Source organism: Cnephaeus nilssonii, assembly GCF_951640355.1.
Source record: "Cnephaeus nilssonii genome assembly, chromosome: 7".
NCBI lineage: Eukaryota > Metazoa > Chordata > Mammalia > Chiroptera > Vespertilionidae > Cnephaeus > Cnephaeus nilssonii.
This window is the reverse complement of record NC_137078.1, coordinates 72185563-72210440: the sequence shown is the minus strand read 5'-3', so window position 1 is coordinate 72210440 and position 24878 is coordinate 72185563. Positions and strand designations below refer to the sequence as shown.

Sequence of the window (24878 nt, the reverse complement as noted above, 5' to 3'; positions counted from 1 at the left end):
CACACAGACCCATGGGTGTCTGGACGTGCTGACTCAGAGGTGTGCTGATTTCCTGGTTGTACTGAACATTGAGTGAGCATCCACTGTGTGCCATGCACGGCTCTAAGGGCTTCGGGTGTGCCATGCATTTCAGCCCAGGGGCAGGTACTCTTAGCAGCCCCTCCTCATAGAGGCGGGGCTGAGTCTCGGGGAAACAACCTGCCCACAGACATAGAGCTAATAGAGAAGCAGAGCTGGAATGTGCCCAGGCTGTCGGGTGCCAGGCCTGTGCCCCTCAGCCCGGGTACACTGTACCCATGTGCCTGTACATACATGTAGGCTACCAGGGGTGGGGAACCTTTTTTCTGCCAAGGGCCATTTGGATATTTATGAAATCACTAGAGGCCTGGCGCACAAAAATTCGTGCACTTGGCGGGGTGGGGGGAGTCCCTCAGCCCAGCCTGCATCCTCTCACAATCCGGGACCCCTCGGGTAGGGTCCCTAGGCCTGGCCTGAGATCAGGGCCTATCGGGGCTTTCCTTCCCCAGGCTGCAGGCAGCTGGCCCCACCCCCGCCGCTGCCACTGCTTGCCATCTGTGCAGCACTGCCCCCTCTCCCCTGCCACCGGTGGCCCCCTTTGCAGGCGACAGGCTGGGGTGCAATGGCTTGGCTGGCCTAGGCCTCTCTCTTTCTTTGCTGGGGGGCAGGGGGGAGTCTGCCTACATGATTGCCCCTAACCACTGGCCTACCTACCTGATGACCCCTAACCGCTGGTCTGCATACCTGATCACCCCTAACCACTCTGCCTGCCTGCTTGATTGCCCCTAACTGCTTGCTTGGGGTGGGGCCAGCCCAGCAAGGGGCTGTCTGCCTACCTGATCTCCCCTAACGGCTTGCCTGCCTACCTGATCACCCCTAACTGCTGGCCTGCTTACCTGATCTCCCCTAACCACTTGCCTGCCTACCTGATCACCCCTAACTGCTGGTCTGCCTACTTGATCACCCCTCTGCCTGCCTGCCTGATTGCCCCTTACTGATTGCTTGTACCGCTTGCTTGGGGGCAGGGCCAGCACTGACTTCCAGTTGGTCAGCCTCCAGTTGTTACTGGTCATTACGACCCAGGGTTTTTATATATTAGGATTCCTGGGCCATACAAAATTATCAACTGACAAATGAGCCTGCTATATTGGTCAGACATTTCATTAACTCACCCCTAATGCCTTGGCAGGGCCAGACCAAATGATTTCGTGGACCTTATACGGCTCACAGGCCCGATGTTCCCCACCCCTGGCTTATAGTAACACATCCACGCACAAATACTCACATTTATGTACACACACACACACACACACACACACACACACACGAGGACATCCACAGAGGTACATATTAGCATGTCTAGACCTTCCTCTTTCTCCCCTGCTCCTCTGCCCACCCACAGAGGCTGTCTCAGGAGCAGAGTGGGGAGAAGCAGCTTGGAGCTCTCTTTCCCTTCAAGCTACTTTCCCCAAATCCCATCAAACAGCAAGATCTGGCCTGGCCTTTGAGGCCCACCCCAGCCCACTTCCTTCAAGAAGCCTTCCTACCATACAGCCAGCTTCCCCAATGTGCACCAGCAAATCACCTCTCAAGATTCTCAAATGGCACTGCCAGCAGGCCTCGGGTCACCTAGACCAGGGCCTTTTAAAGCAGCACAGCGCTTTTTGCAAAGAAATCTTAAGCAGAAAGCCCTGTATAAACAGCTGCAAGTGGACCTGCTCAAGTGAGGACGCGTGGAGGTAGGAGGGAGAAGGCCAATTTATCAAAAATCAGATGACCTGCTCGCTGGCTTTCTAAGAGCACAGGTCCTCCTTGTGGACAGACTCGGAAACAGAGGCTCCTCGTCACAAGCCAGGGGAGAAATGATCAGAGAAGCGCCCCCCAAAGCAGGGTGTTGGCATAACAGACAGTGACGTCACAGGGACTTGACAAAATACCGCTTTCAACTTAACATACTAAACACTGAAATCCTGGCTACTTCTATCCATATCCAGACGTAGAAGTAACACATGGTAAATTCAGCAAACTGGCCATCCTATTAGTTGGCCTGAATCGGGGAGGGGGTCCCAGCCACACCTTCAGCCTTCCATCCCCCACCCCAAGCAGTATGTGGAACTCTCTTGGCAACAGAAAACTCCACAGAACACAGATTGAAAACCACTGATCTATCCTCACCTCTGAAGCACGCATTTTAAGAGGAAGAAAACCAAGCCCAGGAATGAAATGGAAATTGCTTGCCCAAGGTCACACAGCTAGTTGGACCAGAAACAGGACCAGGCCTTCAACTTCGATTCCAGGCTCAGTCCTCTGAAGGTTCAGAATAACCCTGACCCTGACTCCCACCTAACACATTACTACAGTCCCCTACCCCCCCACCCCCCACCCTCCCACCCACCCCCCAAAGGCCAGCCGGGCCGAGCACAATAAGGAATAGCTCAGCAGAAGGACGCCTGAGGACCTGCCCTCCCCATCAGGCCTGAGACGGGAACCGGCCCCACCAGCGCCCTGGCCCTCACCGGTAATGCTTGTCCCACTCGGGCCTCCGACGCAGGTCCGAGAGCAGCAGGAAGGCGTGGGCCGCATCCACATTCACCAACATCTCCATGTGGAAGGAGAGGTATTTGTCATCCTCCAGGGTGTACAGGCCGACCTGCGTGGGGCAGAGGGTGGCCTCATTCATGTATCCCCCTCCCCAGACTATGCTGGTGGTGGGATGGGCTGACTGGGATGCTGGAGGCCAGGGCTGGAAGCTCAGAACTGCCGCTGACTTACTGTGTGGCTGCAATTAAGTGACTCAACCTCTCTGAGCCTCAGTCACATCCCTATGAAAATGGCTGTTGAGATAATTCAGCACAAGTGGACAGAAAGGTGTTTTAAGAAGCAGTGACTGCCAAAACCGGTTTGGCTCAGTGGATAGAGCGTCGGCCTACGGACTCAAGGGTCCCAGGTTCGATTCTGGTCAAGGGCATGTACCTTGGTTGCGGGCACATCCCCAGTAGGGGGTGTGCAAGAGGCAGCTGATCGATGTTTCTAACTCTCTATCCCTCTCTCTTCCTCTCTGTAAAAAATCAATAAAATATATTTAAAAAAAAAAAAAAAAAAAAAGAAGCAGTGACTTTCCCGGCCAGCGTGGCTCAGTGGTTGTGCTTCAACCTATGTACCAGGAGGTCAGTTAGATTCCCGGTCAGGGCACATGCCCAGGTTGCAGGCTTGACTCCCAGTGGGGGACGTGCAGGAGGCAGCCGATCAATGATTCTCTCTCATCATTGATGTTTCTATCTCTCTCTTCCTCTCCCTTCCTCTCTGAAATCAATATATATATTTTAATCCCCTTCTGCGCTGGCCAGTGTTTCTCAGTGGTTAGAGTGTCGACCTGCGAACCGAAGGGCCTTAGGTTCAATTCCTGGTCAAGGGCACATACCTCAGTTGTGGGTTCCCTCCCTGGCCCCAGTCCTAGCGCGTGCAGGAGGCAACCAATTAGTGTGTCTCTCTTACATCGATGTTTCTCTCTCTCTCCCCCATCCTTTCCACTCTCTCTCTCAATGAAAAAAAAAATATCCTCGGGTGAGGATAAACAAAAACAAAAAACCAAAAAAAGAAATCCCCTTCTGACATGAGTGACTTGAGAGGCTTTCTGTTGCTGGCAGTCTGCCACCTCTGGTTGCTCAGGAGGGAAACGGTGGGTGGGTGCGGTCAGCTACCTGGTTGATCTCCGAGGACAGCGCCCAGTTGTCCTTGGCTGCGAGCATCTTCAGGGAGGAGATGTTGTTGTAGCTCAGGTACACCTGGACAGGGCACACAGAGAAGCCTCGCCTTCTCCCCTCCCGCAGGCTCGGGGCCGAGGCCATGCTGGGGTGGGGGAGGAACTGGGATGGGGAAGGAGGGCGGGTGCTGGGCTTTGGGGAAGGAGGCCCAGGGCTGGCCAGACTCGCCCAGGGACCCTGGACAAGCCGCTCCTCCTCTCAGGGCCTCAGCTCCCTCCCGCCAAGCAGGGACATCAGGAAAGCCCTGGGCTAACTGTGTGCATCATCCCGTCCCCTTCAGGCCCGCCTCCAACCCCGCTCTGACAACAGGGAAGGGTGGGCCTGAGGACGCTCCCCTCCGAGCTGGGCCTTACCTGGTTGCTAGGCTCCCAGGGGACAGAGAGAGGCATCTCCTCCTGCTTACAGGACACAATGTACTTCCTGGGAGAGAGGAGAGAGGACAACCTTGATCCCTTGGGAGCCCATCTCTTTGAACAGGCCTCACTGCATGCCAACTGTGCCAGGCGCTGTGCTCAGCCCAGGGGGTAGGAGAGACCCCTGCCCGGCCAGGGAGACGGGATGGGCACACAGAACACAGCGGCGAGAACATACAAACTCAGGCAGAGGTAGGACGGGATGAGGGGAGGGGTGCCCGTGCCGGTGCCCCACACCCTGGCTGAGCTAAAGCGGCTTCGCCATTATGCCTCAGTGTCCTCATCTGTGAAATGGGATCTGTAGTCAGCCATAAACACACCCTTTTCTTACTAACAACCAAGGGTGGTAAAGTGCTTCCTTGAGCCATCGCCTCTCCTCTCTGGGCCTTTCTTTCTTCATCTGCCAAGTGGGCATCAGAGTCAATGGAAGGAACAAAAGATTTTAAATTGGCCAGATCCGGCCAGGTTCAAATTCTCACCCTGCCAATCATTCCTGTGTGCCCGTGGCCACAGTTCCTCTATTCTCAGTGTCCTCACCTGAACAAGGGGCCAGTCAGACATGGAATGTGGAATGAGGTGACATGGATGTAGAGGCAAAGGGGCCGCATCGAAGAAATGCAAGTCCCTGAGGCTGGGGAGCAGGTGGACAGCTCTGGACCCTGTGTCCCCTCTCACCACCCAGCCCCAACTTGCCTGTCCAGGCGGATCTTCCTCCTGGCACTGGCCTCTCGGTACCGCCGCTCGCCGTCCTGGGGAGAGAAGCAGAGACAGACTATGGTACAGGTGGGACAACAACTTGCCCCCCATCCCTGTTACTGTCTGACCACCCCACCCCCAAGGGCCCAAGGAGGTCCTGCAGCCCTTAGGTGCTCTGGCCCCCTGGGGCAGCCGGAGTCAAAGCAACCTGAACAGGAACACGCCAGGTCACTGAGCCCAGCTTCCCCTCAGGCTCTCTGAGGGACCCTGGGGATCACTGCCCTCACCAGACCTCAGTTTCCTCCTCAGGAGAATGGGGTCCCTAAGGGCACTTACAATGGTAATAAGAACCCACATTTATTGAGCACTTACTATGTGCCAGGCATTCATCTCAAGTGCTTTCCATGCAAAATTTCATTTAAGCCTCACAGCAACCCTCTGGGGTTGGGACTAGTATAACCCCACTTTACAGAGGAGGAAACTGAGGCACAGAAAGGTTAAGCGACTTGCCCAAGGTCACAGAACAGAGCGCTGACGGGCTGACTCAGAGCCTGCCCTCTTAACTTTTACTTCTAAGGTGTCCTCCCTCGGGAGCATTAATCGGCAAAGGCCTGAAAGGTACTGCCCATCTACTAGGCTCCCACTCCCCCTCGGACCGCCCACTCTTGACTGGCCAACACCCAGCTACGGAGCAGGGAATGTCACAGCCAGACTCAGCCTTGTGAGGCAGGCAGGGCAGGGACCTTCCCCGAGAGAGCTCACTCCCTGATCCTCCAGAGCAAGCCAGGCCTAGCCCCATGGAGGCACAAGGCAGCATTATTTGAAGGGACAGACTCTGAATCCAGACCCTGATTCTCACTCCTGCCTCCTTGCTCTCCTTCACCATCATCATCACTGTCACCACTTCCTGAGTGTCTGCAGGCCTTACCCAGGCCCGGGGTCAATATCCCATAGACCCCACAGCCCTGTGAGGACTGGGCTGCAGGTACACCCGCTTTACAGGTAGGGACAGAGCTCACAGAGGCACCACTAGAATGTAGCAGAGCTGGCTCCAACCCACATCTGGCCCCAAAGCAGTGCCCTTCCAACTCTGTTAACCCCACTAGGAGCCAGGCCCACATGCACGGGCTGAATTCTTTCAGGCAGAAAGGTTTCCACCTGGCACAAGGGGCATTTCCAGGGGCCACAGAGAGGCACCCAGCAGACAGGCAAGGCTGGGCTTGTTGCTCTCGGGCCTATCAGGAGCTGGCAGGCACCCCCACCCTGGGCAGAGAGGGGGGAGCAGAGCTGGGGAGAGGGCAGGGTGCTGAACCCACTCACCCCAGGCTGGGGCCGAATCCAGGGCAGCATCTGGGGCTGGTCATTTGGGTCCAGGACCACAAAGGTCATGAAGGCGCTGTTGATGTGCCGCCGATCGGCCTCGGCCTCCTGGCGGTAGGCCTCCACGCACACGCCCACCTCCATGCTGAGGGCGAGGGAGGGCTGCTCTCATGCTGGACAGACCTTCCCTCGGCCTCGCCCCTCCCAACACACATGCACACGCGCATGTGCACGCACACACATGCACTCCCGCAGTCCCTCCTGGGCCAGAGCCCCACTGGCAGGAAACCCAGAGCTGCTCCCTTTGGTCAGTGTGTACAGAGCACCTACTGCGCGCTTGGCCCTACGCCAGTCACTGGGGACTCAGAAATGAATAAACCTGTCCGGCCCATGTTCTCATGGACTAACAGCTGGGGGTTGTGGCAACAAATATGTACATATGATGATAGTATGAAAACATGTTATGGAAGAATACAAGCAAGGAGAGGGAGGTGCTGAGCCCAATTAGAAAACATGTTCATTATACACCCAATCGTCAGCACTTTATAACAGCTCAGTGGCTGCTGTTTCTCTATATCTGACTGTCTTTATTAATTATGAAATAGCAGCCACCGCCATTCCCCTCAGTTAAGAAGGTCTTGACCCCATAATGTAGACATCATCCAGATGGGGACACCAAGACCTAGAACAGGGCAGTAAGTTGCCCAAAGTCACACAACAGTCAGGAGAGAATCTGGGCTAGAAACCAGGCCTCACGGCTTTCCCCCTGCATGGCAGCAGAATGTGTGCTGCTCAGGCTGTGATTAATAATAATAATAATAATAGCAGCAGCAGCAATGGCTGACCTTCACTGAACATATTCTGTGGCATTCTACTAGTAACAGGTCATTGAAGCCTTAATACTATAAGACAGTTGTGGTGAGCCCCATTTTACATGACCTGAGGCTCAGAGGGGTTACGTAACTTGCCCAAAGTCACACAGCTAGTAAGAGGTGAGCCAAACTTGAACCTAGGCAGCCTGGCTCCAGATCCTTTGCTTTATCAACTACACTATATGATCTTTGGGATCAACAAAAAAGATATTTAAAATAAGCTTTCATGGGCACAGATGTCAGGATTCATTTCAAAGATAAGGCCTCTGGGGACTAAGTTTTGTTTTAGGCAAAGGGTGGGAAAAGGTATGATGACAACAGAATACTGGCAAAAGGTGGCCCTGTGATCCACAGTGTGCAGGCCTGGAGGCAGGAGCCGGGGAGAGAGACAGGGAATGAACACGTGGTACGATCTGAGACAGCGGGAGACCCAGGGCTGGGGGCACCCAGAGCCGGGAACATCAGAGCTGAATCTTGGGGAAGGTGAAAGGACTGAGCAGCAGGGCAGGGTTTAGATCTCAGCTGGGGCAAAGGTTCCTGGCAGGTTTGCAATAGGGTCCGTTCTCAGGTCAGAAAGAGCCCTCAGCCCCCAGGGACCCCGATCCTGCCCATCCCAGACCCTCACCTATGTTTGAAGGCGTTGTTCACAATGGCCTTGAGCACCAGGCGGTCCCCAACCTGGGATGGTCCCCGGAAGTGAAACATCTCAATGGCCTTGAGTGTAGGGTGGGCACGACACAGCCGGCTGGAGGAGGCCAGGGGTTGGGGACAGGAGAAAGGCCCCTAGTGCTTTAGCCACTGGCTTAAACCAGCCTCTACCCCTCCCCCCTCCCCAGACCTAGCCAAAACCACATGCACCACCTTCAGGCCCATCACTCCCACTCAGTGACAGTTATGCCCAGAGGAACAGAACTGAGCCCCATTTCAGAGCCTGGAATACTGAAGTCTATGTGCATGGCTGGAGAGCAGCTGAGTTTGAAGTGGCAGAAGAAAGGCTAGGGCAGGGCTTGGGGTAATCCCCACCCCATTTTCCTTCCAACCTTTGTATCTTAGCACCTGCTATCCCTACTACCTGGAAGTCCTCCCCTTACCTAAAGCTACTTGTCATCCAAGACCCAGCTCAAGTGCTCTTCCTCCAGGAAGCCTTCCCGGACTATCCAGACTCTAACTTTTCTCTGAGATCTTAATGCACTCGTAGTTTGCACTGCCCCCAAAGGGCACTGCATATATATTGTGGCGAAGGGAAGGAGGGGAGAAAGGAAGGGAGGCACAAGCAGTACACTCTCCCCGCACCTGGCTGCAATGGTGGCCACATTCTCCATCCAGGCCATGATCTGGCCCCCGAAGGTATTGCCCTGGTGATTGGCATGGGGAGGCAGGACCAGCTCCACACTCTCCACCCGAGTCTTCTCGGCCGGCACCACGTGGTTGCAGTCTCTGCTCTCCAGATCTGACCAAGGAGGGGCAGAGGGAGGGAGGGAGGGGGGAGGTGAGAGGCTTTCCAAGGGCAGGCCTTCCGCATGGGCAGCCCAGGACCCCTCCACCACCTCTCTGCCCCACCCACACTATTTTACTTACTCAGCACCTAGTGTGCTGGACCTACACGAGGAATGGGGGGAACTGGACGAGAGAGATGAGGCTGGCACAGAGCCAAGGGCAGAACCCTAGCTTTGAGACAACACACACCTGGGTGTGCAACTCAGCTCCACCCCATTAAGGCCGTATGACCTGGGGCAAGTCAATACCCTTTCTAAACCTCAACTTCCCATCTGTAACGGGCAGACGTCAAACTCAACCGGAAAGGACAGTGAAGATGAAATGTGATCTCCGTTCTAGAGTGCCTGGCACCAAACTCAGGAGGCACACTCAAGAAGGATAGCTCTCGCCCTAGCTGGTTTGGCTTAGTGGATAGAGTGTCGGCCTGCAGACTGAAAGGTCCGGGGTTCGATTCCAGTCAAGGGCACATGCTCAGGTTGTGGGCTCAGTCCCCAGTGGGGGGCTTGCAGGAGGTAGCCGATCAATGATTCTCTCTCATCGTTCATGTTTCTATCTCTCTCTCCCTCTCCATTCCTCTCTGAAATCAATCAATCAATCAATCAATCAATCAATCAATAAAAAGGATAGTTCTTCCCTCCCCCTGCCTGACATGCGCTGTCCCTCAGGGGCAAGGGCATAAGGATACCCTCAGTAGGAGAGGCCAGAGAGGCCAGGGAATCAGATGCTAACATGCCCCACCCAACCCAAGGAAGCGCTGTCTCCCAGGGAGAAAGACCTCACCAGGGAGGACCCATCAAATAGGCAACATTTTGCTTGGCTTGCAGGCTGCTCAGATGCCACAGTCAGGGGTAGGGGAGGTTACAGGCCTGAGCCAAGGTCTGGAGGCAGACAGTCACAGTCACGGGGAGAATCAGGCCTTGGCTCAGCTGGGCAGAGGGCAAGTAAGGGACAGCACCAGATGAGGCTGAGCGGTCAGCCAAGGGCCTGGATGTCGGCTAGGGCATCTGGACTGATCCTTGGGCAGAAGGGCGGTCAGGACAGGAGGGATTTCGGAGGGCTGCAGTGGGATGGATGGCTCCCGGGGGGCTTGACTACAGGAGGGAGAGCTGACCTGCCCAGCCACAGCCCAGGCCCAGAGTAAATAGGGTGCACGGAATTCAAAGCACAGCCCACTGCTTTCACGGGGGCGGCTAGTTCCGCCTGCACCCCTCCCCACTCTGGGCAGAACTATTTTCTGCTTGTCCTAAAATTGCCTCCTTGAAGTTTCAAGGAAGGCTCCACATCTTAATGTTCTGGAGCTCAGTGAGCAAATCCAAGGTCACCCCTCTGACCCTTTGCCCAGCTATGCCCTCTGCCAGGAGTACCTTTCCTTATCTCCCCCTGATAAAACCCTGCCAGTCCACAGTAGATGTGAGTGCCCTGGTACAGAACAAGCTCCAAGATGCACTTTAAGGGGGAAGAAGCAAGGTACAGAACAGTATGTACTGCGCTTCCCTTTTGGGTAAAAGAGGGGGCCAAGTAAGACACGGGGGGGAATGTGCAGGGAATGCTTCTGGAAAGATGCCCAAAAATGAGGAACAATAGGTGCCTCTGGAGGGTCTTGTTTTTATCTGTAGCTCTAGATCTATGCCTATACCTATGCCTACATCTATATCTACCCACCAACCTACCTGCCTATATGCTTTTTAAAAATCCTAGAGTCATGCCCTAGCCGGTTTGGCTCAGTGCATAGAGCATCGGCCTGTGGACTGAAGGATCCTGGGTTCAATTCCCATCAAGGGCACATGCCAGGGTTGCAGGCTCTTTCCCCAGTAGGGGGTGTGCAGGAGGCAGCTGATCAATGATTCTCTCTCATCATTGATATTTCTATCTCTCCCTCTCCCTTCCTCTCTGAAATCAATAAAAATATATTTTTTAAAAAATCCTAGGGTCTTCAAGGCCAAGTTCAATGCTACCTTCCCAAGTAACTTAAGTCCTAGAGACCCAAACACATTTTGTGGCTAACAAAGTGTTTTCCTCTGGCTGCTGGGAGCTGGGCAAGAGGCACTCCCTTTTCCCTGCAGGAGACCTTGAGGCAAGAGGGCCAGCCAGGCCTGAGGCCAGCAGTGGGTAGACATCCCAAGGAAATGCCTCTCCTCCCTCTGCCCAGTGGGGCCCAGGGCACCAGGGGGGCACTGGCTGCCCTTCTTATCCCCAGCCACTCACCATACTGAATGGCGCAGTTGGCCAGGAGGTCCTTGATGGTGTCCGCGTAAACCAGCCGCATGCGTCGGCGCTCGGCGGCCACACTGTGCTCAGTCTTCTCCTCCTCCGTCCGTGGCGTGATCTGCTTCAGCTTCACCTGTGGACAGAGGTGGGGTTCCCTGAAATAGTACCAGGGCCTGTCCCCCCAGCTGCCATCGCACGCCCGGGGCTGCTGGATGGTTACAAGTCTTTGTCCCTCTTTGCCCACATTTTCCTGTCTCCATGTTGACTGATTCATCATCTTCATCCTCCAATAACCCTAGACTCCCTTCTGGGGCAAAGGCACAGGGGATGGGGGTAGGGGTCACTGCAGGGGGTGAAAGAGGATGGTGAGCCCTGAAGACTCCCCATGTGAGACACACAGGGAGAGGTGCGGAAAGGAGAGCGGGGGGCGCCTGGGGCCTGGTGGCAGTGGGGGATGGGCCTTCCTCTAGGGGCTACGATTCCCTGCCACCCCCCACATCCACCCCCCTGCCCAACCCCACCTCCATCCCCCTGGTCCAGGCCCATCATGACTGGCAGCCAGGTGGCCCAGCAGCACTGAGCAGCCAGGTGTGGCCACCTACCTTGGAGAGCTCGCGGTGGGCCACAAAGGTGGCCAAGGCCTTGCACACGCTCCACTGCTTCTCAGAGCAAGTGTCCTCGGAGGTCACCTGGATGCCCACCTGGAGGGGGAGAGTAGGTGGAGGAGTGAGGAAGGAAGAAACAGAGCTCACAAGCCCGCGGCCCACAGCCTAGTGACACAGGCAGTCCCACCCTGCTGTTTCAGTATCACCCACCAAGTCTAGGAGGCTAGAGACCTGGGGTAGGTTCTGATTCTGCCCCTGGATCCCTGGGAAACTTTAAGCAAGTCACTTCCCTTCTCTGGGCCTCAGTTTTCTCATCTGTAAAGTGGGGATGACCAAACCCACCCTCGAAGGGGTACTGAGAGGATTAACATGAGACTGTGTAAGTAAAGTGCTGGCTAACTTGAAAGGATAGACATGTGAGGGTGCCCGGGGGCCCTGTGCATTTATGGGGTGCCCAGGGGCACAGACAGGACTTGCTATCTCAGCCTCAGTGGTCCCTCAGCAACCACTGGGTGGAAGTTGTCTCCATCCGACGTCCATTGGTGGCAAAGAGAGTCCCTCCCCCGGAGCTCACGGAGCCCTGTGCATCACCAAGAGTCCTTCAACAACCCTGAGGCACAGAAATCATGCTCCCACTTTACAGATGGGAAGACAGAGTCTATGGGAGGTTAGCTACAGGACTGAAGTCCAGTGCTATCCCAGCTCCAGCCCCACTGCTGCCAGGGCCGGGCACAGCAGCTGTCATCCTTGCATTTCCACAGCCACCAGGCTGCTGAAGCCAGGTCTGGGTCTAGGCGTGAAGACCCAGGAGGCCAGAAGTTAAGTCCCACCTTGGGATCTATGTGGCTTGGTGACCTGGGGCAAATCCCTCCCCCTCCCTGGGCCTCAGTTTTCCCTTCTGTGTTATGGGGTGTTGGGCCGGAAGATCCTTAGGCTCTGCCCAGCCCTGCCAGCTGGTTCAGAACTCTGCCGCCTCAGGCAGGGCTTCGCGAGTGTGAGTATGCCTGGGCTGGGGGCTGAGATGGAGAGGAGGCAGAACACCCACCCAGCACCCACGCCTCCCCAGGCAGCGCCCGCCCCACACACCTCCATGCTGCTGTTGAAGGCCCGGTTCACCTTGGCCTTGATATTCACCACGTGTCCGACTCTGGGAGAGAAAAGCCGGAGGTGAGCCTTTCAGAGGGGACAGAGGGAGGGAGCCTCTACGGAGCGGAGCTGTTAGAAGAATGTCACTTTACAGAGCGTATTCACATAGGGATGTCACCGAGTCCTCAAAGCAAGCCAGCAAGGTAGTGTCAGCACCCCTTTTCCAGGAGGCCGAGAGAAGTGGGATGAGTTCATTTATCTGCCCCCTGGCCCCCACGCCCCCTTGTCCAGTGAATGCTCGAGCTCCTTTTTGCTCCTGTTTACCGGTCCCCTCCCCAGGGAAGCCCTCCCTGCACCCTGTCGCTCTGTAAGGTTCACCTTCCTCACACTTCTCCCGGCAGGTCGACCTCTGTCTCCCCCACAACCCATAAGCTCCATGGGGCCAGGCTTGGCACAGGGCACCGGGCAGTTCCTCCACAATTAGTGGCCTACTAAATTAACACGTCCCGTATTTACTGCATCAGTATTGGTTCATCAATTGTGACAAAGGTACCCCACATGAATGTAAAATGTTAACAGAGGAACTGGATGTGGGGTATATGGGAACTCTCTGTACTATCTACAACTGTTGTGTAAATCAAAAACTAATCTAAAATCTGCCTCCCTGCAGTCTGGGAGCTACTGGGGCACCGGGACCTTTTGTACCACAAACCCAGCATGGGCCCCGGCCCACAAAAGGTGCCAGTAGTGATGAATGACTGAACAATGAATACAGCAACTGGCCGAACGTTTTCCTTAACCACAACACTCTGGGCACCAAGGAAGCCCTGAAAAAGCCCTTGGCACTCGATGTCCTAGGCCAGTGGTCGGCAAACCGCGCCTCGCGAGCCACATGCGGCTCTTTGGCCCCTTGAGTGTTCTAACACCACTTCTTCAAATAGACTCGCCCAGGCCGAAAACCCACTTCTGCGCATGGGCCACGAAGTTTCTATCGCACTGTACCTGCGTACCCGCACGTGGTATTTTGTGGAAGAGCCACACTCAAGGGGCCAAAGAGCCGCATGTGGCTCGCGAGCCACAGTTTGCCGACCACTGTCCTGGGCGATGGTGGAGAGTTTAGGAGCAGGCCCACAGGCAAGAGCACTGTACGCAGGCCCTACAGCCTGGCCTGAGCTGGGGGCTTGGCATGGTCCTTGGGTCCCAGCAAAGCTCTGCAGAGTCAAAGCTCAACACAGTGTAACGAAGAGCTTTCTAACCAGTACAGGCTTTAAAAACAAACTGTGAGGCAGTGAGCTCCTCGTCCCTGGAGGTCTGTGTGAGCAGAGATTGAATGACCCAAGATTCTGGCTCAGGCTTTGCCAAGGTACCTTATCTAGGGACCTCCCTACCATCCAGCAACCAGTGACCCACAGAGAATGTTCAAGTTCAAAAAGGCATTCACTGATTACGTCTAATCCCTTCCATCTGCAGATAAGGAAACTGAGGCCCAGAGAAAATGTCTGACTTCGCCAAAGTCACATAGCACCCCACGATGTTGCCGGGGCAACATCCAACTCCAAACTTGAAGCAACTTCCTTGGCTCCACACTGGCTGAAGGAACCCGCCCCACGGCAACTAGCAGCAAGCCAGCTCCCAGCCCAGCGCTGTGCAGAGACCCTGCAGAAGGTCACTGCTTCCCGGGGGCTTCCCCCACTCCACCTGCAAAGGCTGTCAGGTTCCAGGCAGGAGAGACAGGGCAGGGGTCCCTAGGCCTTGGTGGGGAGCCCAGAAGGACCTAGAGGCAGGTGGGGCCACTTACCTAATGGTGTGCTCAAAATAGATGTCATCCATGGAGGCCGTGACGCAGGGACAGCCAGCATGCCTCTCCGCTGGCATCGGGACAAGAAAGCCGTGCGTTAGCAGCCTCCCACGTTACGCAGGCCTCTGGTCAAATTCCGCCCTCCCCAGCTAAGGCCGTGCCTCCTCACCCACAGCCTTCTTTACACTTTTCCTGAAGGTTGCTGCGTCCTGCTTCATATATCAGAGTTTTGTCTGTCTAGTATCTCTCCCTTCTGTTCAACTGCAAATTACTTGAGGGCGAGGATTTTTGCCTGCCTAGTTCATAGGTGTACTCCAGTCCCAGGAGAGTGTCTGGCACACAGCAGACACTCAATAAGTAGCTATTGAATAAATTAATGTCACGCCCATGCAATGTTAGCTCCCAGCCTTCTGGAGGGCCCTCAGGTCTGCCCAGTCTACCTCACCCATCTTTGTTTGCTGAGTCATTCTTTCCTTCAGGGCCCTGCTCACTGCCTTAGTCCATCCAGAGTCCCTTCTCTGTCCCCAAGGCTGGGTCACGGCCTCTGGTCTGTTCTCCCACAGCCCCAAGTTCACCTCCCTTTCCCAGTCCCCACAAAACAGTGCTGGGATAGTTGGGTCACCTGTCGGCCCCCCACCTCCCCATCAGACTGTGAGCTCCCTGTGGGTTGGAGAATACTGGGACATCAAAAGGAATGAAGTGAAGTCAACTCAACTTCTCAACTTAATGTAGGGAGCCCTTAAGGCAGACAGCACGGTGCTTGCTCACAGCACTCCTGGGCCAGCCCTGGAGCAGCCACGTTTCAGGCAGCGCTGTGTTGGAGCAGGGACCTAAGGGCACTCAGAACTGGGACCTCTGGGGGGAGGGTGGGCCAGAGCTGAGCATCGGGAAATTAGAGGAGCATTGCAGGCAGGCCGGCTGGGGTGAGGGACAAGTGTGGCACTCAGGGAGGCAGCGACCGGCTCAGCATAACTGAGGCCTCTCCCCTGGGTGTGGGCCAGTGGGTGGGAGGATGGCAGTCTCACCAGACAGGCAGGCCGTGGTGTCAATCCACTTGAGCAGCTGCCCGACGCTCAGCTCGCCACGCTGATTGGTGTGGCAGGGCAGCACCAGCTGGCTCATCTGCACCTCTGTGGGGTTCCGGTACCCCTCGCCATCTGCCATGCTGCCGTCGGTTTTCTCTGTGCGGGAAGTTGACTTCCGGTACTGACGGCCGGAGAACACAGAGGCGAAGCCCTGGGAAACAGGTGGGATCAGAGAGGTCAGCTCACTGCAGGGTCCCCTGAGTCTGCCCATCCCTGAGACCTGAGGGCTGGAGGGAGAGGAGAGAGCACCCCAGGGCCACCTCCCTCCAGACCCCAACTCCAAGAGGGGTCACCGCCCTCCAGCCCAGAGCTCAGACCCAGGATGTCACTTAGGCTCAGGTTCCTTTTAGCCAATATCTCCATGTTAACATGGCCTGGGACCCAGGGGAGTTGGGGGGAGGAGGGGTGCCGGGGTTCTTTTCCCAGCCTTACAAAGGGTTCAGCATTCTGGAGAAAGGGACTGCACGTTGATGATTAAAGAGTCCAGAGACGAAAGATAATTTTGAAAGGCATTGGGGGTCAGAGGATCTTCAGCTAAAGGAACTGAAGACTACCCTTGTCTAAGGACCCCGTGCTATTTATTTAACACAATTTGTCCTAAGGCAAGGTTGAGATAATACACTTCAAAGGATAAGGTATCAAAGGGTAGAAGCATTGTCAGTTTGTGGAATAGCCTACAGCTGTTCAGATGTTTGGCCAACAGGAGGCAATAAAATGCCCTGAGTTGTCTGGAAGCAGACAATCCTATTCAGGTTTGGGGGAAGTGCCATTTAGCCATTTCCAACAGGTAAACTACATATGACTCAACCCTTGTTGAGCTCCCCAAGCTTCACCAAACTTTTGATGAAACTCTTGTAATTATTACATGCTGGAATTGGTTCCCGGCGGGGGGGTGGGGGGGTGTGGGGGAAGGGGGGCAGGAAAGGAATCATGCAGAGAACTTAGTCCTCTGAGCTTCAGCTTGTGGGTCCACTTTTTAAAGTTTTGCCTCTGATTGACCTTCATGCCTGAAAGGTTTCCCCTCTCTGTGCAGAGGCCCCAAGAGCCCCCTCGCAGGCAAGCCTGGGGATTGGTTCCCAATAAAGTGTTTCAAGAAGCAGGTCCTATTTCATCCCCCAAAGGCCCCTTCCCCGGCTCCTTGCTCTTCCGATGACACCTCTGTTGGGTGCTCATTTGTCTTCAGCACTTAGCTCCACTGGCTGGGAGGGCTCTGGGCAGTGCCTGAGCAGCTGTGTGACCCAGGCAGCTGCCAGCTGGAGAACCAGCTGAGAAAATCCTCAAACTCATTAATTAGAGGTGGAGTTTCTGCCCAGGGCCCAGCTTTTCTTAGTCCCCGGGCAGAAGAGGTGGCGAGTGCCTAGCAGTCCCTTGGATGGGGTGGGACGGAGGAAGTGGAGCCGACCTGCCATCCCTTCTCTCCCTAATCGGACTGTGAACAAGAGCGGGTACACCTGCATGTGTGAGAAAAATGACAGGAGGGGCAGGAGGAGTTCCGATTCTCGTGGCCAATGCCAACTGCGGGGTAACAGTTGACGCCAACATTTACACAGCACTTACGAGATATCAAACACTCTTCTAAGCACTTTCCGTGTGCTAATTAATTTGTATCCCCACAACAAATCATTATTATCCTCACTTCACAGTTGAGGAAACTGAGGCCCAAGGAAGTGGCAAAGCTTAGCTGTGACCCCAGAGGCCTGGCTGCAGTCTGAGGTCCCACTCACCACACGGCACTGCCTGCAGGGGCTCCTGGGCCCACGATGAGAAGGAAGCCAGAGCTCTGGGCCTGGACTCAGCAGCAAAGAGTGACACAACCCGATGCTGACCCTGCCACTGCTCAGATGGGGGTAGTGACATCTCAGAGCAGGGATGGCCCTCGTGAGGGGGCAGGGGAGGGGGCGGGGGATTCCTTGGATAGTTCCCCCCATGAGGCTCTGTAGCTAATTCACTACATTCAAAACACACCGTGTCACTGGTTCAAGGTCGCTGACTCGTAAATGGTAGATCTGGGATTTGAACAGGGCCTGTCTAAACCAAAACAGCTTGTAGGTCCCCAGAGCGGCCCTGGGTACCACATTCAGTGCTGGGCACGAGGGGAGAGGGAGGAGGGCAGCTGTTCAGGAGCTCTCAGTGTGGGTGGAAGCCTTCGAGGTGCCAGGCTGCCAGGCTTGCAGAATCTTGCAGGCATCTCTCAGGCCTTGTGGTCTAAGCAGGGCTATCACCATGGTAACCACTGCCAAGGCATTTCCAGCCTAGTGTGCACTGGGGGCCTGCGTGGATGTGGACGCGGGTGGCTGCTTTCTGGGTGTGGGAGACGGGAGAGGGAGGAAGCAGGCAGACTGTTCGCCTACTCTTCCCAAACCCCTCCCACAGCCAGGGGTCCTGCCCAGAACATTCCAGAAAGAAGCCTGGAGAAAAAAGCTAGGGAAATGGGGGAGGCAAGATGCACAGAGTAAGCGGGAAGAAAGGGAGCAGACGCGTAAGGTTTCTGAGGAGTTCTGGGCATGCACACACAACGTCCCAGCTTCACAAGCCTATTTTCACATCCACCGCCTCACTGGATCCTCACGAGGAAGGCAGACCCCATTTTTACAGCTGAGGAAAGAGGATGGGGAAAGACCTAGACCAGGACACCTGAGTTCTAATCTTCTCTCTGCACCTCACCTGGTCAATCCCCACCCCCACCAGCCTCCTATTTCCTGTTCTATGTGAAGGAGTTCCTACCTTCCCATTGGACTCTCCATGCCTGAAGGCAGGATCTTTGCCTCATTCATTCATTCATTCATTCATTCACCGAGCACCTCCTTTCTCTGCACTAGGCCCTGGGCCAAACACTGAGATTGCAAAGGTAAATCGGGCCAATCCCTTTGAGAAGCTCTGCTCTAGTGCCCGTGTCTAGAAAGGCCTGGCGCCCAGTAGGACCTCATCAAAGGTTTGTGGAGGGACAAGCAGAGACAGACTTGAGTTTAAATATATATAATATATATATAATATATAATATATATTATTGATTTCAGAGAGGAAAGGAGAGGGAGACAGAGATAGAAACATCAATGAGGAAAATCATTGATCGGCTGCCTCTTGCACGCCCCCTACTGGGGATTGAGCCCACAACCCAGGCATGTGCCCTTGACTGGAATCGAACTTGGGACCCCTCAGTCCGCAGGCCTACACTCTATCCACTGAGTCAAACCAGCTAGGGCCGGACTTGAGTTTAAATCCTAGCCCTGTCCCTCAGGAGCTATGTGATCCTGAGCAAGCCCCCTCTCCCCCTGAGCCTCATCTCTCACTTACAAGGTGGGCAGGGCAGTGGGAGATTGCCAACCCCCAAGGTATCCCCAGCCCTGGTTCCAGGATTCTGGGGTTTAACCCCGCAGGGCTCTGGCGTGCTGAGCTGAGGTTTCCAGTGAGGAAGCTAAGGAGCCCTGTCACCTGTCAGACAGGAAATGCTGAGCTCCTCCGAGCAGGGCTGAGCTCCCACCTCCCCACCCTGCAAGCTGTGGGACAAGCCCCACTATTGCTATCTCCCCACTCCCCTCAAAGAGGGTGAGCAGAGCCCTGGTCCGTGGCACCAGCAAAGGGGACAGAGCACCAGAGGCCCAGGACATGGCCTCTCAGATTCCAACTCCTTGCTTGGCTCCAAGACAGCCTGCCCACGTCAGGCCAGGCCAGGCCTCCTTCTTGTCCAGGGTGGGCAGGCAGCCAGCCAGGGCACAGGAGGCTTGGCCAATGGGGCTCTAGAGCTGGGACACTCCTCCCAGGGCCAGTCACAGAGAGTGCAGAGGCCCTGATGGAGTCAGGTCCTGGGGCGGCCAAACTGGCTGAGCCAAGACAGCTGACAGGGAGGGCAGAGCCCACTACATAGATGAGGTCATAGGGTCAGAGACGTGCCCTCTCAGAAGGCAGCCATGCCAGGCTCTGGCCCCACGCCACAGCAGGACTGGCCAGGTTTGATACTGCCAGACTAGGCCTCAGCTGGCTACACCAGGGGTTCTGTGTCCCTCCTCCTGGACCATCCATGTCACAGACCTGCTGGTCAGAGCAGGAGAGGCCACCTCGTCCAATCCCTTCATTGAAGGGGAAACTGAGGCTCAGGGACAGAAAGGCTGGTCCGGGGTCACACAGTTGGGGAGCCAGGAAGAGCCCTCCTGGGATGAGCAAGGGGCTCCTTCGAGGCAGTTTGACCACAGCCCCACGCGCTCACACTGACCTGGATTTCCTCCCGCCCCCACTGAGCCAAGTAACAGGGGTCCAACCCCTGAAGCTCTCAGCCTACCCCACCGCCCTCGGGCTTGAGGCCCCGCACTGGGGCTTGCTGGATGTTTCCAGAGCCTGTTCACAGGCCTCCCGTCTCCACCTCCTTCTGGCCTCCAGCACCTGCCCTCCCAGAGCAACCACAAGAGGTTCCTCAGAGCACCACCCTCTCCTCCTCCCTCCTCTGCCACGTGGGGGCTGCTTCTGCCTAGGTTCCCTTTATCTGCCCTATCTCCTCCTCCTTCCCCATCCCTGCCTCTTCCCCAGGGAGCTCGGTCCTCCCAGCCCCCACAGCCTCGCCTGTCTCCATCACAGTGAAGCTGTGCAGTCACTGTATTCCTAGGCGCTTCTCCCATCGGGCAGTCATTCCCGCCAGACAGGGACAGATTCAGGCCTCACAGAGCAGGTGCCGAATAAACACCTATGGGAGAGGCTGGTGACAGGGGCTGAGACTTGAAGACAGGAAGGTCGCAGGTGCAGAGAGGATGTGAAGACAGCACCAAGGACAAGCAGGAACGGTGGTGCCTCGGGTGATGGGAACTGCGTGGCAAAGGAAAGCCTGAGGTCAAGTACTAGGTACTTGTGGATTGAGACAGAGGGAAAGAGGCCAAGGAGTCCCTACAGCGACTGCCCAGAAAAGGCGACAGCCAGCAGAGAGCTTAGAGCTACAGGAACAGCCGAGGAGAGGGCTCAGTGCTGCAGGAACAGCAGAGGAGAGAGCTTGGTGCTGCAGGAACAGCCGAGGAGAGGGCTCAGTGCTGCAGGAACAGCAGAGGAGAGAGCTCAGTGCTGCAGGAACAGCAGAGGAGAGAGCTCAGTGCTGCAGGAACAGCAGAGGAGAGAGCTCAGTGCTGCAGGAACAGCAGAGGAGAGAGCTTGGTGCTGCAGGAACAGCAGAGGAGAGGGCTCAGTGCTGCAGGAACAGCAGAGGAGAGAGCTTGGTGCTGCAGGAACAGCCGAGGAGAGGGCTCAGTGCTGCAGGAACAGCAGAGGAGAGAGCTCATTGCTACAGGAACAGCAGAGGAGAGAGCTCAGTGCTGCAGGAACAGCAGAGGAGAGAGCTCAGTGCTGCAGGAACAGCAGAGGAGAGAGCTTGGTGCTGGAGGAACACCAGAGGAGAGGGCTCAGTGCTGCAGGAACAGCAGAGGAGAAAGCTTAGTGCTGCAGGAACAGCAGAGGAGAGGGCTTAGTGCTGCAGGAACAGCAGAGGAGAGGGCTTAGTGCTGCAGGAACAGCAGAGGAGAGGGCTCAGTGCTGCAGGAACAGCAGAGGAGAGGGCTTAGTGCTGCAGGAACAGCAGAGGAGAGGGCTTAGTGCTGCAGGAACAGCAGAGGAGAGAGCTCAGTGCTGCAGGAACAGCAGAGGAGAGGGCTCGGTGCTGCAGGAACAGCAGAGGAGAGAGCTTGGTGCTGCAGGAACAGCAGAGGAGAGAGCTTGGTGCTGCAGGAACAGCAGAGGAGAGGGCTTAGTGCTGCAGGAACAGCAGAGGAGAGAGCTCAGTGCTGTAGGAACAGCAGAGAAGAGAGCTTGTGCTGCAGGAACCACTGGGAACAGCAGGCCAGGGCAGGGGAGGCCTTGAAGCTGACCTGACCAGGGTTCAAATCTGGTTCCACAAGGAAGTTGTGTGACCTCAGGGCAAGCTGCTCTGCGGGCCTTAGTTTCATCTGTAAGAAATGGGGTCATAGTACCCACCTCCAGGGGTCATCCTCAGGATGACACTAAATGAGATGAGGGGTTTAAAGTTCCGCGTACATGTCGGCCATATGGCTAACCTTTGTTGAACATGTACCGTCAGTATTTAAAGCTGGGTTCGGACTTCCTACAGAAACATAGCTGGGAAAGACCCAAATATAATCCACACTGGGCTTTACGCAGCCTTTTCTCACCTCTGAGCTCTCCAGAACTTCATGGGGCAAGACTGTTAATGGGCAAGATGATTAGCCCGTGTGTGAGGTTCTGAGAGAAGTCAAACAGCCATTGATGTTGGAGCCTGGACTCAAGCCCAGGGTGTGAGACTGAGAGCCCCTGTTCCTCCCACTCTCCCTCCTTCGCTCTCTAGAGGCGTGGGACTAAAATGCAGGTTCGAGGGGGCAGCGAGAAGCAGCCTTTGGCCCGCGCCCTCAGAGCCGGGGTCCAGGCCCATGACAGGCCTGGCTGTCTGAGTGAGACCACTCTGAGCTGTCCGAGGGAGCTGCCCTGTCCCCAAGGTGTGGCTCAGCCTCTCAGACCAGGATGGCCTCCTGGTAGATTCCCCCCAGCAAGGCAGGCACATTTGTCAACACCCTTAATTCTCCTTCAGGGTCCCTCCGTCTCTCCCAAAAAGGCTCCGAGGCAGCCTGCACACACACAGGACACAATGCCCTGGGAGCTGAGATGCAAACAGAGCTAAGAAACCAAATAAGGGAGAAGTAATTATGTTAGGAATCCAGCTGCACAAATATACTGCCATCGAGAATTGCATTTGGCCTTGAGAGTCCCGGCAGACAAAGCAAAAAGAGGGTAGCAGTGGATGCCAGACTCGGGTGAAAAGAGGGGGCAGTCGTCCATGAAGCCAGCCTGAGGGCTGGGGGGACACCAGTGGGCTGCCCCAGGCTTCTAATTCTCATACACTAGTAATAGCAGGTCAGCTCTTCATCCTAGAAGATAAATAACGGTCCCCAGTGCCCTACACAAGCATCCGCATTTTACTTCTAGCTACAGGGTGAATTGGCATTTAACATTTTTCAAAATTTGGGGGTGAGAAAGGTAGAGAAAAGCAATAATTTGTATTTTGACTTCCTACATGCTATTCATTTAATTAACATTTATTGAATACCTAGTATGTACAAATTCTATGTTAAGAGCTTTCAGATGTATTATCTCAGTGATTCTCATATCTACCCTGTGAGGCATTGTTACTCTACCCATTTTATTGATGAGCAAACCAAGGCTGACAGAGAAGCAGGTACATGGCTTCTGAGCACCTGGGAAATGGTAGAATTTAAGACACTCCCAGACGCACCAGCCATAGTCCACATTTGCATCTCTGTAGCACTTCCATAGGCCTTAGAGATGGGGAAGACAGCAGAAATTCTTCCCATCTGAGACTCAGAGAGGGGGAGGAAACTACCACAGGCAATGGCCGAGGAGAAAACAGGGGCCATGGCCCTGGGCCCCTGTCCAGAGCCCAGAGTCTGATACAGACAATCAGGCGGTGGGCTCCCCTTCTGACCCCCAGTCCTTGGGGGAAACTGCTTTGTAGGTCAGGAGTTTTACTTTGGAGTGACAGAAATGTTTTGGGACTAGATAGAGGTGATGGTTGTACAAGATGATGAATGTAGTAAATGTCACTGAATTATACACTTTAAAATGGGTAATTGTGCCCTGGCAGGGTGGCTCAGTTGGTTAGAGCATTGTTCCATATGCCAAAAGGTTTCGGGTTTGATTCACAGTCAGGGCACATGCCTAGGTTGTGGGTTCAATCCCTGGTCAGGACACATACAGGAGGCAACCAATTGATGTTTCTCCCTATCTCTGTCTCTCTCAATACACACACACACACACACACACACACACACACACACATATATATGTAGCTCCTCAGATGAGGATAAAAAATAAATAAAATGGGTAATTGTATGTTATATTTCACCTTGAAAAAATTTTTTTAATTGTTCAGAAAAACATTTTAGATAAGTATCAGGTAAGCTTCCTAAATTAAATTAAATGTAAAATGCCAATTACATTAGCAAAAAATGATGTTGGAAGCAGACTGTTTAGCATGGTACCTGGCAGCTTTTATTAGCATGGTGGGCAGCTTTTATTATTAGCTATCTGGGCCTCAGTTTCCTCATCTGCCAAATGGGGCATTTACCTATAGTCTCCAAGACTTGGCTTCCAGGAGGAAGTCCTCAACAAGGCCCCAAGGCCCCTCACAGACAGCCCGCCACATCTCCTGCTCACCCCATGTGCCCCCGCCTCACAGGCTCTGTCATTTCCTCACACTCATGCCCCTGCCCACCATGCCCCTGTGCCGTGCCATGCCCTCTGCCTGGAGCACTCTTCCCTCTCCTCTGCATTTCTGCAATGCCTACTCCCTCCTCAGTTCCTTCATCTCTCCCCGCATCCTCAGGCTCCTGGCACCTGTACCTCGCCTCTTGAATGCTCTCTCTGTAATGAAGGACGTTTATTTAATGGTGGCCGCATTTGGTTGACACTGGACCAGAAGATGGACCAGGCAGGAGCCTTCTCCTTCTACTCCTGGTGTCCACGGGGCCCACAGAGCCTGGCCCGTTGAGGAACAAACGAATGAGTTAGCTCAGTGGGTCCCCGATTCCCACTGGTGTCCCCCAACGAAGGCAGGGAGAACACAGGCCATGAGGTCAGGTGAGGCTCCCCACTGCAGGTCCATCTCTTCCCCTGCCCCTTCACCCCATTCTAGAACAGAGAGCCTGAACATCACCTGCCTGCCTCCACCCTCAGGGTAAAAATAACCTTGTCTGAAATCTGGCACCTACCCTCACCTGTCCTCAGGAGAACTCCCCCTGCCCCACAAAGAGCCTGCAGGGGGCAGAGGGGGCGGAGAGGGCATGTCCTGAATGCTTTCCCATTCCTGTCCCATCGGACCCATGGGCACATACTGGAGGGGTTGTCACTGGCTGGGTACACAAGGGACCCAAGCCCAGAGAAGTCCCAAGTCCTGTCCAAGGTGCCCCAGTTCTGAGCCACAGAACCAGGCTCAAGCTTAAGGGCAGGCCTGCTGCCTCCATCTACCTTACAGCCCCTTCCTCCACCATGAGAGTGAGGAGGGTGTCGGAGGTCGATTACAATGGCCTGCTCATATGACTAGGGAAACCCTCCCCGCCCCCACCGTCAACACACATACACACATCTTACCCACCCCATCTCCCCATCTCCTCCAAGAGCACTGTGAGGACCAGGGGAGAGGCATGGCTAACTGCAGTGAGTGCACGGGTTAGGGAGCATCGTTTGAGGGGCTAGAGAGGATAGAGCAGTTGGGCTGGACAGGGCCTTGACTTTCCTAAACCACACAGGACTCCAGTAACCTTCGCTTCTCAGCTTTGGGAAAATGAAAATGTGGGGGAGGAGGCACCATGGGACCGTGGGTTCCAGAGCCAGGTAGGCTGCATGGGAACCCAGACCTACCCTCAGAAACATGGGGGCACAGGTGACTTGCTTCACCCCTCCACCCCCTTCCACCCAGTGATTCCTGTGTTCCACAGGTGAGCACCCCCCACAGGCCAGGTTCCTCATCTGTACAAT

General features: G+C 55.1%; 1 protein-coding gene across 3 annotated transcripts in view; it reads right to left on the bottom strand.

Annotated features, from left to right (window-relative positions):
* Positions 1–24878, bottom strand: part of ACOT11 (acyl-CoA thioesterase 11) — a 42844-nt gene that overhangs the window by 2212 nt on the left and 15754 nt on the right. For all 3 annotated transcript variants that reach the window (XM_079776654.1, XM_079776655.1, XM_079776656.1), the window contains exons 2-13: positions 15303–15513; positions 14278–14347; positions 12480–12540; positions 11391–11489; positions 10786–10921; positions 8377–8533; positions 7709–7828; positions 6212–6356; positions 4885–4944; positions 4136–4198; positions 3720–3803; positions 2535–2668 (exon numbers count right to left, since the gene is read on the bottom strand). In XM_079776654.1, the coding sequence (XP_079632780.1) occupies positions 2535–2668; positions 3720–3803; positions 4136–4198; positions 4885–4944; positions 6212–6356; positions 7709–7828; positions 8377–8533; positions 10786–10921; positions 11391–11489; positions 12480–12540; positions 14278–14347; positions 15303–15513 (1340 nt within the window). The remainder of the gene's footprint in view (positions 1–2534; positions 2669–3719; positions 3804–4135; positions 4199–4884; positions 4945–6211; positions 6357–7708; positions 7829–8376; positions 8534–10785; positions 10922–11390; positions 11490–12479; positions 12541–14277; positions 14348–15302; positions 15514–24878) is intronic.